Source organism: Gallinula chloropus (genome assembly GCF_964237585.1).
Source record: "Gallinula chloropus genome assembly, chromosome: 4".
Lineage (NCBI taxonomy): Eukaryota > Metazoa > Chordata > Aves > Gruiformes > Rallidae > Gallinula > Gallinula chloropus.
In genome coordinates, this window is record NC_140088.1 from 4,027,550 (window position 1) to 4,046,298 (window position 18,749).

Genomic DNA, 18,749 nt, shown 5'->3' on the forward strand with positions numbered 1-18,749 from the left:
GGGGAGGAGAAGAGGTGGAAAAGAAATCAGATTGCCGAAAGGATTAGGAAGGGGGGTGGGGAGGCGAAGCCCTCTCTCTCTCTCTCTCTCTTACCCCCCCGCCCCCCTCACACACTTGTGAAGCTTTTCAGAGTTATCCTTCAGCATCAGTGGCACCGGCAGGCGAGCCCGGGGGAGCAGCGACACCGAAACGTGCTCGGCAAACTGCAAGAGAGATCAGAGGGAGCGGAGCGGCCCGGGCCGGCGGACCCTGCCCCGGCCCCTGCCCGCACCCGCGGGGGGCTGCGCTTCCCGCCTGCGATATTTTATATATATATATATTGTTCTTCTTTTCCCCCCCCCCCCTTTCCCCGCTCTTTTCGCCTTCTCGAGGCAGCACGGGGTTTGTAGCGTTGCGGGCAGCGTGCTGCCGGGCCGCCTGCCCCGGGCGTGCGAGGTGGGGCGAGGGGGAGGGAGGGAGAGAGAGAGAGAGAGAGAGAGAGATGCCTGTGATTAGAGGGAAAGTCCTGCTCATCCTCGGCTTCGTCTTTCTGACGACTTTTCTGGCTGCGGTGAGAGGGCTGCCCGTGAGAAAACAGCGCAGCAACAGCCCGAAGGAGAGGAGCTCCAAGCTGGCGGAGGTAAGGCAGCCTTTGGAGAGGGATGGAGAGCCGGGAGGGTGATGGGGCGAACCCTTCTCAGCCTCCGCACCCTCTACCATGCCCGGGAAGGCTGAGGAGGGCAGCCGGCCACCTGGGCGGGCATCGGGGCTCCCTCGGAGGCGGTCGCGCATCTCGGGAAGCAGCGGCATCCGACACGTGTCCCCGCGGCCAGGCCGCCCGGAGCCCCGGGTGGAAAAGCGGCAGCGGGAGAAGCGGCGTTTCCTGCCTCCCCTCCTCGGGGCTGTTTCTTCACTCGCGGAGGGGCAGAGCCCTCGCCTCCGGGGTTTTCGGGTAGCCTCAGGTCTTTGCCACCGCACAGAGGCTGCGGGAAAGGAGCCGGTTTGGATGCTCAGAGACCGCGGCCGAGTAGGTGACCCGGTGCCCGGGGAGGATCCGGTGCCTCCAAGGGGCAACACCCCTGGCAGGAGAGAGGAGTCCGGCCGCGACCCCACCGACCCGCGGTAAAATGAGCAAGGTCGGTGGCTTGCCAGGAACTCCAAAACTCCGCTACTACAAAAATAAGACGTGACGGGTTTCAGCCACCGTCTCCCCTTCTCGGCTGGGACGACCCTGGGGCAGATTCCAGAGGGGTCACGCTCCGTTCCCATCCCGGCAGCCCCTGTCCCCCGGGCGGAGGCTGCGGGGGGTGGGGTGGGGTGGGGGGTCCGGGGGCAGCGCTTCCCTCTCCGCCCGGGAGCCGGCCCCGGGCCCGCGCTGCCTCCGGAGCGCTCGTCGTGGAAGGGGAAACTGGAGCAGGCAGAGACTGGTCGGACTGGGAACCGGCTGGTGGGACCTGATGAAGATGACAGGGAGGGAGCGGGAGGGAAACAAACTACCAGGAGGTCAGGGTCTGAGTAAGGTGGACAGGCAGCCGGAGAGTTAAAACAGGCTGTTTCCATCTTGAAACTGTTCTCTGGAGATAAAGTGTGCCGGGCAGCAGGGCTGGGGTTTAAAACTACCCTTTCCAAGAGTGCTGCTGCTAGTACAGGGTGGAAGGGGATACGTGGGAAGAGCGGCACTAGGGAGGGAGAGATTGAGCGGGACGGGTCGGGGCAGCTCAGCCCTCGCAGGGGCTCCCCGGCAGCGTGGGCAGCAGTAGGTGTGATCGGCAGCGTCAGTCAGGCCGGCAGAGGAGGTGCCGAGTGCTGGGGATACACCTTCCTGCGACTCACTGCCGAAACACGGGGCTCACCGGGGCAGGAGCCGCGCCGGCAGCTCCCGGCGGGTGCACGGAACTCCCTGGAATTCCGGCTGGAATGAAATCCAGGGAGCGAATGTGAAGGAGGACTCTGCCACACAGAAAGCCTGGCCAGTGGGCGGGAGGGGACACGGGCTGCGGCCGGCCAAGGGACCACTGTTTGCGCCCCAGGAATGGTTTTGACTGGATCGTGGGCCGAGCAGACGCGAAGTGCTGGGGCTGTAGCGCTGGTAATAGCGCGCTGGGGCTGCACGGTGGGTGTGAAACCTCAAGCATAGGTGTGGGAGCCGGTTCGGCTGCCAGGCTGTAGGGATTTACCCTTGAGACCCAGGGAAGCGCTGCAGGGGGGTAGGATGGGGCCAAACCGCGTGTTGGGACGCTGTGCAGGTCCCCACCACGCCATCCCGCCGCTCCTTTTCATCAGGCTCTTCAAAACACGCGGGGCGAGCTGCTGCTGCCAGTGCCAGCCTGTGAGTGTGGGTGTGAATGGGGAGCGTTGTGCAGCCAGCCAGAGATCCATCCCACCGGGCGCTCACACAGCGCAGCCTCTGTCCCCGGCACCCTCGCATCTCGCAGGGCTGCGAACACACACCAGGTTTACAGAGGGGCTGAGGCTGGAGGTTGGGAGGAAGGTGGAGAATGGATTCCCTCAGGGGTCTGTTGGTGCTCCCCACGTCTCTCAGGATACCGGCTGCACAGGTCCTGTGGCAGGGAGGGAGGGAGGGGGAGGGTATTGGCTTGTATCTTCCAGCTGCATTTTGGGAGGAGATCCTCTGTTTCTGGTGCATTGGGGTGGGGGGAGAACTGGGAGTCATCATGCCCGGCTGTTTGAACTAAAGTGGAGAGCACAAGCACAGCAGTATGGTGGTTAAAAAAAAACCCCAAACCCCAAAATCCAGAGTGATTTTGGGTCATAGGCACAGATGGTTCCTGTTGCAGCGCTGATAGGTCTTGTCTCTATGGCAGCAGGGCAGCCACAGCTGGGGTATTGGTTACACTATGGGTAATGCCCTACAGATGTGGGTAGAATGAAGGGGGCCAGGAGGAGAAAAATAGAAATGAGGGAGCAGAGCAGATAACAATCAAAGCCATTAAACAATTACATAACTTAGAGTTATTTTAACGTCTTTATTTAAAGAAAACGTTTTCTCCTTGGTTTGGAATTGAATGGGAATTCCTATCATCTGTGCTGAGCCCTCAGAGTTGCACTTCTGTAATAAAATAATCTAGAAAAAATTAAAACCATTTAGATTTTTTGGCAATTTTTTAGTTAGAAAGTCTTCTAATTGCAGGAGTGGAAGGACCATATGCTTTACCTTTGGGCAATATCCCCATGGGTCTGTCCCAAAGTCCTGTACCTCAGTCAGGATCCACTACTTCCAGCTGTTAGGAGAGGAGCAAGCACTTGCATTTCCATGTTCTCAGCTGTGATACTGTGCAGAAAAGCATTGCCTGACCTACACTGAGCCCAGCATAACCAACAGATGTAGCAAGAATGTTTTCTATTCCTTCAGTACTTTGACTGGAAGTGGAAAGGGCAGGGTAGGTGCTTTCCAAAGTGTCAATGAAATCGAACCAGAGAAGATGCCTGCTCATTTGGAGGCTTTTGGGGGATCTTTGGGAGGGCAGGTGGGCTCAGAAACAGCAAGGGTTTTAGAAGGGTCTTTGCAGGTTCAACACATCACACTGATGTGGGCAGGAATGTGGCAGGTCCAAGCGCTGAGCAGCAGCAATTCAGATCTGGGTAACTGAATACTTGGAAAAGCTTGTGTCCCTTGTGGAGACAAGGGACAGCTCATCACATTGCTTAATGCTTTGTTTATTTATGAAGTCAGAGGCTTTAAATGCAAAATATGTTTTGATAAACTCACTGGGTTTCTAAATATTATCTTGGAGCATTGCTAATAGATGTTTGGATTCTTTCTGACTGATACCAGTCAGTTCCACAGCTCCTCCAGCAAATAGAAAATGGCAAATCCTATGAGGAGCAGCTGAGGGAGCTGGGGGTGTTTAGCTTGGAGAAAAGGAGGCTGAGGGGAGACCTTATCCCCACCTACAGCTACCTGAAGGGAGGTTGTAGAGAGGTGGGTGATGGTCTCTTCAGCCAGGTGACAGGAGATGGGACAAGGGGAAATAGCAAGAAGCTGCCCCAGGGCAGGGTTAGATTGGACATTAGACAAAAATTTCTTACTGAAAGAGTTGTCAGGGCTGGAACAGGCTGCCCAGGGAGGGGCTGAGTCACCTTCCCTGGATGTGTTCAGAAAAAGGGTAGATGAGGTACTCAGGGATATGGTTTAGCTTAGGATGGGAATGGTTGGACTTGATGATCTTCAAAGGTCTTTTCCAACCTTGTGATTCTGTGTGATTTTGTAACACACCGAAAATGCAAGCATTAAAAATTATGAGCTCTGTGTCAACTGACATGGTAACCCTGTGTTGAAATAATAGTACCAGCAGTACTGGTGATGGGGATGTCGGTAGTGAGCATCCCAGCAGTGACAGGGTGCAGCAGAGCAAGCCAGCAGTGCTTCATGGAGGGCTGGAGCCACCCAGCCCAGCTCCAGTGGGCTTTGGTGGGTGCCTCTTCACAGGAACAAGCTGCTCTGAGGGAGGGGGCTCAGAGCAGGGCAGGGTGAGCTCCTTGGTGGAGCTCCCCTGGTCAGAGGCTGCGAGCAAAGCAGCTCTGCTGTGTGCAGTGAGGTACCAGGAAGGCAACGAAAGAAATCCCAGGCTTAGGGTAAGGGCTGCAGCTGGCTGCAAATCAGGGTGTGTGTGTGTGTGTGCAGCACCTGCTGGGACTGGCTCCCAGCCCCTGGGAAAGAAGGAGATAACAACAGTGGGTGTCATTTACTGGCGACATCAGGCAGCAGCAGCAGCAGCAATGGAAGCTGCGTTGGAACTGCAGGTCTGTGCCAGCGTGTTTTGCTTGCTGACTGAAGACCATCGGGGGCAGCCTTGATTTAACTTCACCTGCCCCGTGTGTGGGGAACCTGGGAGCAGAGGAGCGCTTGGGAATCAGAAGTGGAGCCGTGACGGGGTCGGGATGCCTGGCTGGAGGTACCAGCGAGGGGAAGGGAAGGAAGCACCGAGGCGAGGTTACCAGATAAAAGGCGCTGAGGAAAATACCAGCTGGGAGACTGTAAATCAGGGCAGCCCTGTAATTTGGGAGCTGTAGGGTAGCCGAGACACATTGCCCGGGGGCACCAGCAGCGCGGGGTGATGGGCTGGCAGGGGCACGGGGAGCTGCAGGACTGTGTCTCCCCTCAGGGTCGTTCTTGACCCCCCCCGGCCTGGCTGCCCGAGAAGAGGCTCTGGCTTGCCCCAGAGCCACCTCGCCCTGCTGTGGAGCTCCAGCCTGTGCTGTCACCCGTGCCTGCCCGGGGCGGGCGGCAGGGCTCAGCCCGGGGGGGGGGGGTGGGCTGGGGGGGGGCAGCCGGGTCGGTGCCTGCGGAGCCAGATCCCCGCGGGCACGGCGGCTGTGTCAGTAGCGGAGTCACTCTGCCTGCGGATGTGCTTTTTTACCTTTTCATTTCTCCGGCAATTAAGCGTTCTTGTCCCTGGCTTTGTCCTTGGCGGAGGTCGGATTTGCGGGCACAAAACGCGCACTGAAGCATCCTTCCGCTCTGAAAGGGGCTCTTTGTGCGCGGGGAGGTGCTGCGCCCTTTGGAGCAAATTCCCCTTTTGAGAAGTGCCAAATTATCTTCGTCAACAAGAGTCGAAAGCCCTCCCGCCCTGGGGCTGAGGCTGGGGCAGGAACAAAGGGGCAGCCGGCTGTAGGGAAGCTGCCGACAAGGGGCTTCTTCCCTTTTCGCCGCACAAACAGGTCTGCTGCGTTCCGATTGTCACAGTCAAAGGGGTTCCTGGAAAAGGCACATGTTAAGGGGAAGAGATTAGGCATAAACCGCTCCGCAGGGCATTGCCCAGCCCTTCCCCTGGGTTTCCCAAATGTGTGCCGGGCTCTTGCAGCCCCTCTCCTTAAAGGCAGGCAGGCTGGGGGGGACTCATCCTGCCTCCGGCCGTGGTCCCTCCAAGCCCAGCAAGGTGATGGAGGGAGCGTGCCGGGGATTAATTCCCGCTTTCCTCCTGGGGATAGGGAGAGTGAGAAAGGGATCTGACACCAGCAATAAGTGTTCTTCCACTCAGGATAATCCCCAGAACGAGAAGCCTGAGGACAGCCTGGGCTACAGATGTGCCAGCGAGGTGGCCCGTGCTGTCCAGCCCCTCCAAAGCCAGTGTCATCAGCCAGAGTTTTGGTGTCATATCCTGGAGCTTCCAGCCAAGAAGCAGGAAGAGATTTCAGCCACGTTTTTGCTTTGAAAAAGTTTGTTTCAGACAGAAGCTTGCAAAGAGCACGGACTGCACTGGGGGGGAAGGGGGAGTGTGTTGTGCTTTTGTGCTTTGCCTTTGTTGGTGGTTTTTTGGGACACCATTTTTCCAGGGACCTGTTGGGCTGTTGGCTGCTTTCATGTGGGCAGCTGGAAAAGTCAGCCCATGTGGGATTGCTTCCAAGCTGGTTGGGTTTTGCACGTTCCCTGTGTGTCAGGACTCCTCATCTCTTGCAGAGGTGTGAGGCAGGGCCGAGGGACCCTTCATCATGTAGGGCACAGAAGGAAGCTGGCTCATGGCTTGGGTACAGTGCCCTTCAAGTGAGCCATCCTGCATCCCAGCCTGAGCCTGGGGGTGAGCAAGCCAGCCCTGGCTTTTGCCTGGCAAAGCCTCAAGGCACTGGCTGGGTGAGGGGATAGTATCTGTGGGATGGCTCAGAGGTGCTGCAGGTGTCCCACCAGGACAGCACCTCTTCACCTCCCTGGGATGTCCTGTCTTCCCCACCAGTTTGGTCCTCTCTCCTGCTGCCCTTTCTGCCCTCCCCTTCATCTGCATCTGCTCCCACAGCAGCCAAAATCCCAGGGGAGGCCAGCTGTGCAGCACCTCCAGGGAGACAAGGCATTGTACAGATGTCTTCATGACCACTGTTGTGTCCACCCACCCCTGCCCCTTCCCCTCCCAGGACTCTGTGGTCATATTCCATGGTTAAGCTGGCTGCTTCTTAAAACTTTAAGATCCCACTTCAGAGAGCATCTAGTTTTTGTCTCCTGGGGAGCATCCCCAGGGTGGCCTCCCTTGTGCATCCAGTGGAGGAGATGTGAGCCTGCCCAGAGGTGCTGTGGGTGTCTCAGCATCAGCTTAGCTTCCCCCTTGCTCAGGATTACAGCTTGGCTAGTGCCTGCCTGTGCCCACCCTGGGGTCACAGCTGAGGTTCTGCTGGGGAGTGACCAAAGGGAAGAGGAGGAATCAACTGAGGGCTAAGGTGCTGGGCAAGTGGGGCTCACCATTTGGATGTGCCTTAGGTTTCCTTTGACTTTGGACTTGTCTCTGTGGCCCTGCAAACCTCAGGGTCCCAATGGTGGGGGAAAAGCAAGTAACTGTTTTTTTGGTAAGGCACATAGAAGAATCAGTGACTGTCCTGGAAAAGCCTGTGAACAACTGACCTGTGAGTGAAGCATACAAGCTGGAGAGGAAGGTTTCCTTACCCAGAGACCCTTTTGCCACCCCGTGCTGAGGTGTACATAGGAGTCATTAAATCCCACCACTGGGCTGGGGAGGGGACCCAAGCTTGCCTCTGGGCTGGGGAGCTGCAGCCAAACACCTGGGGCAGGTGAATCACCCCAGCTTAGGCCCTCTGGGAAGCCAAGAGGCAGTATCCCTGCTTGGATCCCTTCCTCTCCAGGGCATGGAGATGCTGTGAGTGCCGCTCAGGTGCCCGTTCTGTCTGTTGAAGGGATCCCTGATGGATCAGCTTCTGCTTGGTTGGCTGCCTTCCCTGCCCTGCAGGCAGTGGGGCACCCAGCACACCCTATACAGGAGAAGGGGAGTGGGTACCCCCTCACATGCCCACCTGCCCTGTGTCACCCACACTTCAGCCTCTCCTAGCAGGCTCAGGGGGGCGAGGGCAGGGGGGGCGGGGGTCAGGGGCAGGCTGGTGTTGGTCTGGTCCCTCCAGTTCCTGCTTGCTTTGCTGTGGTTGGGGTCTCTGCCCTTGGCAGTGCTGGCTGGGCTGTGGCAGGGAGGGCAGCAGTGACACAGCGTGGATCATTAGCTGGAACAAGTTAATGGCTGCTGAAGCACATTGGGGGTTTAGAGCTGGAACAAGTTAACAGCGACTCAGTCCTGTGCATTAAGAGCTTATGAGTATTACAGCACAGCTATGTTAACAGAAACCATGTGCCCTAGCAGGGGTGTTTGCCAGAGAGCTCGGGAGGGTATGGATGTGTGTCTGCTCCCCGCTCCAGGGGACCTCTGCCTGCAGTCCTGGGGGGGCCCTGCTCCCAGATTGGCTGCTGTGCTCTAGCTGAGCAGCTCCCAGCAGGTCTGGCTGCAGCAGGGCTCTCAGGGGTGCCTTCACCTCAGGTAAGGCTGCCTTGCCACTGGCTGGGCTCCTCCCAGCAAGCACCACCTGTCAAGGGTCAGCCCTTGGAGCCGTATTCCTGGGCAGAGCCTCTGGTGCCATGAGAGCCCCAGCTGCTCTGCAGGGACATGTCAGTGGTGCTAACCAGATGCCCCAGCCTCAGCTGCAAGGCTGATGTGGTTCGTCTGGGTGGGAGGCAGGGCAGTCCTTCTGCCCCCCAGCAGGTGGGGAGAAGAAACTGAGCTGTTGTGGACCTTCCTGAGCACCTTCTGCAAGTGTGACCCGGGAGCCCTGCTTCCATTCCCAGTCTTGTCACAGGTCTGGGACAGGTCATTTCCTTTGTCTGCAAAACAGGGGGGTTTACAGCGTTGTGTCACTGTTGAAGAGGAGAAGATACTTATGGTAGAGAAGCACCTTAGTGTGACACCAAGGAGGGCAACAGCCAGGCGTGGTAAGAGGTGAAAAGCCACCGGGCACCTACTTGTCCTCCATGTGTCTCAAGTGACCTGGGGATTTGGCTGAGGATGCCCCTGGCCAGTTACCCATTGGCACTCTGGCAGAAGAGCCAGCTGTGGTGAGAGGGGCCCAGCTGTGCCAGCATGGTGAGGAGCACCAACAGCAGCCTGGCCAGCCACCCCATTTTTGGTCTTGCACAAAGTCCACTATGCTGTGTCCCAGCTCTTCACAGTGGTGCTGTGTGCTGCTGCTTCTCTGTGCTCGGGTGTCTTCTGCTCCAGGGCTGGCTCTGCCTTGAGGGCAGTTGAGTCACCAACCTTGGAAAGAGTTTTAAGGTTACAGTTGTTGCAGTTGTGAGACATGAGAATAAATATGGGACATGAGAATAAATGAGACATGAGGAAGCCTTTGATGCTGCCTCCTGCAGCGCCCTACTCAAGACAGTTGGCATGAAGCTAGTTAGAAAAGAGAGTGATCCCATATGATCTAAAGTATTTTGATAACTGCGTGAAAATTACAATCATGAGGCCATAATAATTATCTGCATCAGCCACAGTTTGCTGCTGGCTCCTGCTGGTCTGTCATAAACAGGATCTGCCCACACAGGCACCATCATCAAGTGCCTTGTCTGTTCCATGAGTACTTGCAGAGCTCTCCCAAAACCTACAGGTCTCTATTGAAAACAAGAAAGAAAACCACACCAAACCCAGCACTCAAGTGTGAGTTGATCCAGAAGTCACCCAGAAGTCTAAAGGTGTCGTGTTTGATCCCTGGGATCGTGGCTCAGGAGGTCTTACAGACACTAATGGGAACTGGGCAGCAGTAGGTACCCATCCTGCTCTTGACACCTTGAGAAGCTCCTTGTGCTTTGGCTTTTGGTTCTGGAAAATCCATTAGGCAGGTGATGAGCTGATGGGAAGCAGAGGTCACTTGCCTGATGTGCATCCAGTGGGTTTTCCATCTGGATGAAAGCCTGTGCCGGTGGATGGGTTATGTGCTGGTGGATGGGTTATGTGCTGGTGGATGGGTTATGAACTGGGGGGATCAAACTACATCCCTCAGGAGGCTAAGGCAGTCTCAGCCAGCTAGGGTAAGAAAGCCCTTTCTTCAAGCAGAGTCTGTAGTGGGGTCATCCAGGAGAGAGCATGCCTGGCACTATGGGAGGGAGGCAGTGTGGCATGCTGTTTATTCCTGTTGATTATCCTGCTGTTCAACCTTCCTTTATTTTAAAGAGACTTAACAGTGGCTTGTTGGCTCTGAAAATCAACCTCCCCCTTCTCCCACTCCCACCAGTGAAATCCATCCTGAGCCCTTCTGCAAACCACAGCCCCAGAGCTGCCCCAGGCCAGGCTGGGCTTCCTTCTGAAGCCACCAGCCAGCACCCCTCTGCTTCCACAGCTCTACAACAGAACACAGCTCTGGAGTTGTCCCTGCCTGGTTTCAGTCCAAAGATAACCTCTCAGAAAGCTTTCTCCAGATCTCTGCAGCTCACCTGCATGAATGCAGAAGGAAAAGCTTAATGGTTAAAAATAAAGACTGAAAAGGGAGCTCTGTTTTGTAGTTGGCTAATGTGCAGGTGAGCAAGTTAGCAACAAGCAGATTCTAAAGTAATGTTGGAAAGACCTTGGGGGGAAGAGTAGGAAGACACTTGGGTAGATGCAGGTCAAGTCAGGAAAAGATCAGTAGTTGCTGTGGTGAGTTCTTGTTTCAGTACAGCCTGGTAAAACTGTTCCAAGGAAGCCCAACACAAGCAGTAATGACTAAGCGACATTCCCCCGCCCTTAGAACTCTATCCCAGTGCAATACCTGCCTTTAGCAAGAATGCCATTTTCTTCACTGTGGTGTTAACAAGCCCAAAGCACAGCCTGAGCGTTGCCTCTGAGCTGAGCTGTGTGCACAGGTTGCTTTGGCTCAACCTGCAAGAGTTGATGTGCTCTCCAGTAGGCTCAGGATTGGCGCGGCGAGAGCTGCATCCTCTGAGCTTGTCCACAAGCTCAGCGCTGCTGGTGCACGGGCTGATGCAGGGGCTCTGGCAGTGCTTTGCTCCCAGGGACTCACCTGAAGTGTCCTTGCTTTGGGTTTAACCCCGTGGTGAAGAGCAGCCTTGCTCAGCAGGGCAGACAGCACTGCCAGCGCACCGGCCACTTGCGGCACCGACAGAGACGCTGAGGAACACTCTGGAGGGACAAGCACTGGTGGCTGTGGTGGCAGCACAGAGGTGGCCCTGGTTGCCAAAGGACAAGTCTGTTGATGTTTTCAGGGTTTAACCTGCTGCAGGAGCTGAGATGCCACGTCTCTCATCACTTCTATGGAAGAACTGCAGCACGTGCACGTTGGTCATTCGCTTTCTTAGCCCGGGTTTAGTTCAGAGTCTAAAAGAGGTTTATAGCAAAACCTCTGGTTTTAAGACCAGAAGAAATCATTAGGTCCTTACATTTTTTCCCCTAAGTGACATGGGTTTGACTGTCCCCACAAGAGATATTGCTACTTTCTTTGTTAGCTCGTTCTTGCCGTTAATCACCTACAGCGTTACAAGCACCATCCCTGTTCCTCACTTGAATTTGTTTGGCTTTAACTCTTGACACATTGGTTCCTATGATGTGTTCCTGTTCTGGATTAGAGAGTCTCTGGTGCCTGATGGATTATTGCCTTAAAGAACTGGGACAGCAAGTCATTACTTTCTCTTTTTAACGTTACAAACAAATTGAATTGTACAAATCTTTCACTGGAAAAAAATCTTTCCGTCCCCTGGAATGGTTTTGTGGCTGCTCTTTTTGCCCTTTTCAGAATTCTGAGCAGTTTTAATAGAGGTGCACAGACTAGAAATGGGAAAATGTCAGCCTTTGGTCTCTAAGGAAATGATGTGTGGCCTTTCCCCACGCCTTTTCTTTGCACCATCTCACCTATGCTGCATCAAAGTAGGCACAGCACTGGGGTGAATTGCTGATGAGTTCCTTTCCCTTCCTAACATCTTTGCTGAGCTTGTGCCCCAAGGTGTTTAGGTGGTCAGTCCTACACATGAGAGCACCTGGACTATGTGAGAATGGCTCCTGGGTTAGTAGAGAGGCAGTCATGTTCCTACCTACAGCCTTCAGTCTAATGGTCTTCTCAAGCACTGCCCCAGAGTTCCTCTCAGGTTCCTGCCCTAGATGCCCTTATTCCCAGCCAGTCAGGACATCTGAAGGGTGTGCAGGAGGAGCTGCAGCATTCCCTCTTTTGCCTTGTCCCTTTGCTTGGTGCTGGCTGGTTGTAGAAGGCTGGAGCTCGTTCCCAAGATACTGACAGCTTCCCGGCTCTGCACTCTCTGCGTCTGTGTGGTGGTGGCCAGTGTCCTTCCTCAGTGGCAGGAGGACAGGGGAGCTGCTGCAAACCATTTGCAGTCTTTTTCCTGCTCTCCATGGAGAACAGGGAGTCGAGTTTTTCACTCTGGACAGGCCAGCTCTTCTCCTCCTTGAGCTGATGCACTGCAGTGGCTCAGCTCCAGGCTTGACAGCTTTATCCAGCTGTTCCCTTGGTGGGGCAGAGGACAGGGTGGGTGTCACACAACAGGAGTGTGACCCTCGAGGGCAGCTGCCTGCGTGGCTGGCGGGACACAGAGAAGACACATCTGTCTGTCAGGATCGAGGTGCCAGGGATGCTCTGACCCAGAGAGAGCACTGGCCCTCGGAGGACCTTGCTAAAAATCCATGGCTTGATCAGCTGGGGCAAGACACTGAACAGGACCTTGCTCAGGAGGGACTTACTCTGCTGCAGGGGCAAATTTCAACCCAGTGAAGCTTCAGAGCAATGAAGGCATTAGGAGGAGGGAAGGGTTGAGTGGTACAGCACAGTGACTGTTGCTGAAGGACTCTGGGCCATCCAGGGCAGACACCCCTGGGGTCTTTCTGCCTCCGGAGAATTCGGGAGCGAAAGGAGCTCTGTTTGCCCTGTGATGCTCTCACAGCCAGTTCCCCTGGGGCAGTTTTGCATTTTCCCTGTGGGAACAGTACTCTGAATGTCTTGAGTTTGTTTGGGCGTAAAATCTGAATTAGGCACTGAGTGTAAGTTTGGAGACTTGGAGTCTGTTCCTGGCTCGCTTGCTCAGATGTCCTTGGGTGAGCTCAGCTCTTGTTGCTAGAGGAGACCTCACTTTCCATGTGTATTAAATTTGGGTTGTCTGTGAAATGAGCTTACCCAGCCCCAATAAGCTCACTGCAAATTAGGCAGGAGCGCCAGCCTGGCAGGGCTGTTGGCAGCCCCTTGTGCAGGGGCTGTGTTGGGCACACGCAGCTGGCACCAAACCCAGCGCCAGCGGGCGCTGACATGCAGCCAGCACCAACACATGGCCAGGTTCGCCTGCTTGGCCCCCTTTGCTGTTTCTCTTCTGCCTGGGCTCCTCCTTGCTCCCTGCCAGGGAGTCCCTGGGCACAAGAGAGGACGGGGTGAGGGGATGGGGCACCAGGAGATGGGCTAAGGCAGAGCCAGGCATCCTTCCCAGGTCCTTCCCAAAACCATTGTGGTTTTGGATAGAGGCAGAGGGAGCTGGGAGGTGAATGTTGCAGACAGAGGGGTCTGCCTGTGCCCACAGGAACTCTTCTGGCCAGGGAGAGGGGTAAGCGAGCCCCAAATGCTCTCATCAGGCAGAACAGGCTCCCCCTTCCCTGCAGCCCTCTCTCCTCCGGGCCCATCTGGTGAAGTCTGTCACTGACCCTTCCCCACATCCAGCCCGCTCTGGGCAGCAGCCAAGGGACCAGCAGCGTCCCTGCTGCTCTTTTCCCTCCCCCAGGGATGCGGGGGGGGGGTGGGGGGGGGGGTGGGTCGCGGGCTTTGATGTGTGGGCACAGGGCTGGGGACAGGCTGTGTGCGCTCATGAGAGCCTGGCCAGGCTCCAGCTGCCTTTGAAGTGCTCCAGTGATCAGGATGAAAGGGAGGGGAGTCCTTCCCCAAACCATCTGGCTCTAATTGCAGGTAGAAATGCCTCTCTGTGTCGTGTGTGTCCCCCCCCTCTCCCCATGGGGAGGGGGCACGCCGCTCTCTTCGTTAATCCCAGCGACTCTGGGCCGGGCTGGCGCGAAGGGCGAGAGCTTGGGAACAAAAGGGGGTTTCAGCTGGGCAGCCAGAAATAGGCAGCGGCCGGTGGAGATGCTGGGGGGCTCGGGCACCTCCGCTCCCAGCCTGGCGCTGCGGGGCCCGGCAGACCTTCCCCGGGGGGCAGCCCGTGGCGCAGCGGGGCTGTGCCGGTTGCTCCCATCTCCGGTGTCTCGGGCGCACTGGAGCCTGCTGGCCCTTTGACTCGCCCCGTCGGGTGCTGCTGCGCCCTGAGGAACGTGGGAACCGGGCGCAAGCCCGGCTCTGTGGCGGGGTTCACTGGGCACCTCCCCACACCCCAGGCCAGCCGGTGCTGCTGCCCTGGCCAGGCTCCCTGCCCACTCTCCCTGCCACAGAGCACCAGGTGCCACCCCGGCAGCAGCTGCAGTTACAGACACGGGCAGTAAGTTTTGTCATCCTATTTGGCAGGGTGTCTTCCCTTCCCAAGGAGACAAAGATTGTCCAAGTGCAGAGGGCTGCACATGGGACAGAACAACCCCCATGCAGCGCTACGGGCTTTGGGGGAGGCTGGCTGGAGAGCTGGCAGGAGGAGAAGGGCCTGGGGGTGTTGGGTGAAAGAGTTTACTGAAAGAGTTGTCAGGGCCTGGAACAGGCTGCCCAGGGAGGGGCTGAGTCACCTTCCCTGGGTGTGTTCAAAAAAAGGGTAGATGAGGTACTTAGGGATCTGGTTTAGCTTAGGATGGGAATGGTTGGACTTGATGATCTTCAAAGGTCTTTTCCAACCTTGTGATTCCGTGTATCTTTGGGTTGTATCTACCAGCACCTTCTTTCCCTCTTCACAGTACCCTTTGGGCAGCATCTGAAATCTCAGTTAGAACCTGCGTCGCTTGAAGTCATCTGCCCCAGTACTGACACCATGGAACAAGTTATTTAGGCTTTTTGTCATAAAGCCCTTGTTACAAACTTCTTGTGTACATACATACAGTTACTAGATGTGAGCTCTTGTTGCTCCAGGACTAGAGGCAGCCGTCGCCATCATTACTCATCTCCAGGATCCAAGCAATGACCAAAAAGGGAGAGTGAGAAGCAGAAGGCCAAGATGGGCAACAGGACATCAGAGGGGTGCAGAGAGGGTGGTTGTGGGAATGGGAAGCACCCACTTGAGTAGACCTATAGGTTGTTCAGTGAGTTGTTGCAGTGGGGCTGAGCCCAGCACAGCACAGGCCCCTGGGTATTAACCTGATTAATTAACACGTTCGTTGCTGGGGTTACGAGATGGGGTTGAGTAACAGACCGAATCCCCCTTTGCCGGGCAGCAGCTCGCTCCCTGCACAGCCACCCTCAGGTGTCCTCACCACCTCTTCCCTCCCCAGGTTTCTGCCTCGTCTGACCCCCGTTCAGCGGAGGACGAGGAGCTGCCACCATCGGGCAGGGCGCGGGGGCTGAGGCGGAGCGGGCAGGCCGGCCTGCGGCGGCACAGGCGCCGTGGGGTGGCTCAGCAGGCTGCCAGGAGCCTGGCAGAACCTCAGCCCAAGCGTGCTGGCCAGGAGGAGAGCCTGCCCTTCGTGTTGGACCTGCAGAGCTTGCCAGGGCTGGCCAATGTGGACCTGAACGCCCAGAACCCCAACATCCAGGTGGGGAGCAGTTCTTGATGGGCTGGAGGGTGGGGGGGGGATGTGGGCACACACTACATATGGTCCCCAGCCCCATTTGGAGGAAAGAATTCATGAGGAGGATCTGTGTGGCTGCTGCCCTCTGTCTTCTTAGGAACCACCAGATGCAAAGAGCTGGCACAGACAGCCAGCTCCCTGCCAGAGGGATTTGCTCATGGCCTTTTCCCTCCCCCTCCACAGCCCCTCTCTGTAGAACCACAGCAAATGCTCCTGGGGTGGGAGGGTGACCCCATAATTTCGGAGGGTGGTGCTGGTCACCCCTGCACCTCCTGCTCTGCCCCTGTTCAGTCCCTCTGGATGCAATCATTGTGTGGTCCTGTAGCCCAAAGCATCTCTGGCCTCTTGGGCTGGGAACCAGTGCATGGTCAGGTAGGTCTGTCCTAGGGCTGCACCCTGGCTCACTGCCCTGCCTTGTATCTGGCCTCCAGGTGACCATTGAAGTGGTGGATGATCCTCAGGCTGAGATGGAGATGGACTTACTGAAGGAGACAAGCAATGACTGGTCCCTGACATCCTCTGAGTGGTTGTCCCACAAGGACCTATTCTGGCCCCTCTTCTGGGAATACACTGACCCAGCTGAGGAGGAGGAGGAAGAGGAGGAGGATGACAACCTGGATGTAGGGGACAGGGAAGGGGAAGAAGAAGAGGAGGAGGAAGAGGAGGAGGAGGAAGGCGAGGAGGACGAGGATGAAGATGATTACACAGCAGAGGAGGAGGAGAAAGAGGAGTCTGTGCTCAGTGGAGTGGGAGGTGACTGGGACCAGCGGTGGCCTGGGCAGAAGAACTGGATCTTTAAGGAAAAATATAATTATGGTGAGTCCTCTTGGGCACACACAGCTGCCCTGCAGAGCAGCACAGAAACACCCTCCTGCAATTTCCCAGCCACGAGCCCAGAACTGGTCAACCTCTGCTAACACGTGATGCTTCAGCATAATGGCAAGTGCATTGGGCAGATTCAGTGAGGAGGAGGTTGGGCAGAGATGCCTGTCTGGGTCGGTACAACCATGAGCAAAGCTGTGAGAATAGAGCATTTGCTCAGGGACTTGGTTGGCCTCCACATGCTCTGAGCAGGGCTGGCCCTGTGTCCCTGTAAAGCACATCCCAGGGACAGGGAAGAGCTGAGGGAGGTCCTGGGAGGCTGCTGGCTCTCTCCTGATGAGTCTTTGCTGAGGTCCACCACTTTCTGCTTCTCCCCTGCTGTGCACAGACTATGAAGACGAGGAGGAGTGGAGTCCCTGGTCCCCCTGCAGCATGACCTGTGGCAGTGGCAATCAGAAGAGGACCCGGTCCTGTGGCTACGCCTGCACAGCAACAGAGTCAAGGACCTGTGACCTGCCACACTGCCCTGGTGAGTCCCCAGTGCTTGGGCACTGTCTGACCCCAATGTGGTCTTCCACTCCTGTGGGCTGGGCATTGCTCATGCTTCAAGGGCTAGTTATGTTTAATGAGACGTGGGCTAAAGACCACAGGGGTTTGTTTCCATGAAGAAGCTCTGACGGGTCTTCATGGCTCCCCAGGCAGTTACGTGGTGCCCAAGGGTGGTAGAGCTGGTGTCCATCAACTCCTTGCACACCTCTGACACTGGGAGCTTGAAATCCTCTCCTGAGACATATCCACTGGGATCTGCATCACCCACAGCCTTGGGCTGGTCTCATCTTTGTCTTGCTGCTGTCCCTTCCTCCCAAGCACAGGGTGCTGTCACCAAAGCAGTGGTGCTAGAGAGGGTGGAAGATGGGTGATGTCTGATGCCCTTATGGAGGGAAAAAAACCCCCCACCACTCATTCTTGGTGTTCAACCTGGCTCTTTGGTTTCTTTTTCACCTCCCAAGGAGCAGAGGGGGAAATGATCTTCCCCACTGAGGAGGCGCCTTTCAGAAGCGACAACACCACAGAGCTCTTCAACTCAGGTCAGCCTCTGCCTCTGCCTTGCACTGGGGGGTTCAGTGCCAGATTCCATGGGGGGAGGTGGGGGGAGGTAGCTGGTGGGGAGGGCTCTGCCAAGGGCTCCCATGTCTGGTGTCAAGATCTAAGTCACCGAAACCACTGCCATGTGCAGGCTTCAGCTACTATGCTGGGAATCCCAGTTATTCCCACAGTCCTGGTTCAACAGAGTCCTGCTTTATGCTGCAGTGTCTGAGGCCAGCCTGCCTCATGCTCTCTCCCAGTCAACCCCCTATAGTGATGGGTGCCCCAGGCAGAACCCCTGCAAGGGCCGGCTCTGTCCCCACACCAAACCTCTTCCCTGTTACTGCCTCAAGGAGGAAACCTGGCTCTGGCTCCTGCCAGGAGCTTGGCCACTCCTGCCTGGCAGTTGCCGGCTCCACTGGTGCTGCTGGCAAGGCTGTGGGCAAATGGCAGCTGGGGAAAGCAGGCTGTGGGCTGTGCCTGCCCTCACCCTTTTGGTGCCCTCCCCTCCCCCCCCCAGAGGTGGACAGCTGTGAGAAGTGGCTGAACTGCAAAAGCGACTTCCTCACCAAGTACCTGAGCAAGGTGCTGACAGACCTGCCCAGCTGCCCCTGCTCCTACCCTCTGGAGGCCGTCTACAGTGCTGTCAACCTGCGGGATGAGCGCCAGGGCAAGAGCTTCCGATGGCGGGACGCCAGCGGCCCCAAGGAGCGCCTGGACATCTACAAGCCAACGGCACGCTTCTGCCTGCGCTCCATGCTCTCCCTTGACAGCACCACGCTGGCTGCCCAGCACTGCTGCTACGACGAGCACACCCGCCTCATCACCCGCGGCAAGGGGGCCGGTGTCCCCAACCTCATCAGCACCGAGTTCTCCCCAGAGCTGCACTACAAGGTGGACATGCTGCCCTGGATCCTCTGCAAAGGCGACTGGAGCCGCTACCACGCCGTCCGGCCTCCCAACAACGGGCGACGTTGTGCTGACAACCCCGCGGAGGAGGAGTACCTCTCCCAGCTGCAGGAGGCCAAGGAGTACTAGCTGCAGCTACTCAGAGGAGCCATGGCCAACGCTGGCCCCAGCCCAGCCTGGCAAAGCCCTGGCCCTGCTCACGGGCTCCTTGCCGGTGCCGGGCAGAGCGGGGAGGATGCACCGTCCCATCTCATCCCTCAGAGGGGAGTGTCTTGGCCCCCTTCAGATTCCTGAGGGCACCAAAGGTTATCATGGTGAGATCCCTGCCGTGCCACCCAGGGTGGTCCCGCACCCCAGGGTGTCTGGGCCGGCTCACGGGGAGCCACAGGGGATGGAGGCGCAAGGGGAACGGGGAGCTGCTCCCGTCTGCTTTTGTTCTTTGTGATCTTTCAATGCAGCCTGAAAGCTGAAGATCTGCAGGGTGAAACGGCCTCAGCTCCTGCTGGCTTCGACCTGCATCTGAGGAGCTGGCC

General features: G+C 56.9%; 1 protein-coding gene across 1 annotated transcript; it reads left to right on the forward strand.

Moving 5' to 3' along the window:
• Positions 1-482: 482 nt before the first annotated feature.
• ISM2 (isthmin 2) lies at positions 483-18,345 on the forward strand (the record flags this gene model as incomplete). Its single annotated transcript, XM_084263746.1, has 6 exons — positions 483-620; positions 15,103-15,363; positions 15,831-16,215; positions 16,610-16,750; positions 17,232-17,309; positions 17,828-18,345. The coding sequence occupies 6 exons, from the start codon at positions 483-485 to the stop codon at positions 18,343-18,345; spliced, it is 1,521 nt and encodes a 506-aa protein (XP_084119872.1).
• Positions 18,346-18,749: the final 404 nt, after the last annotated feature.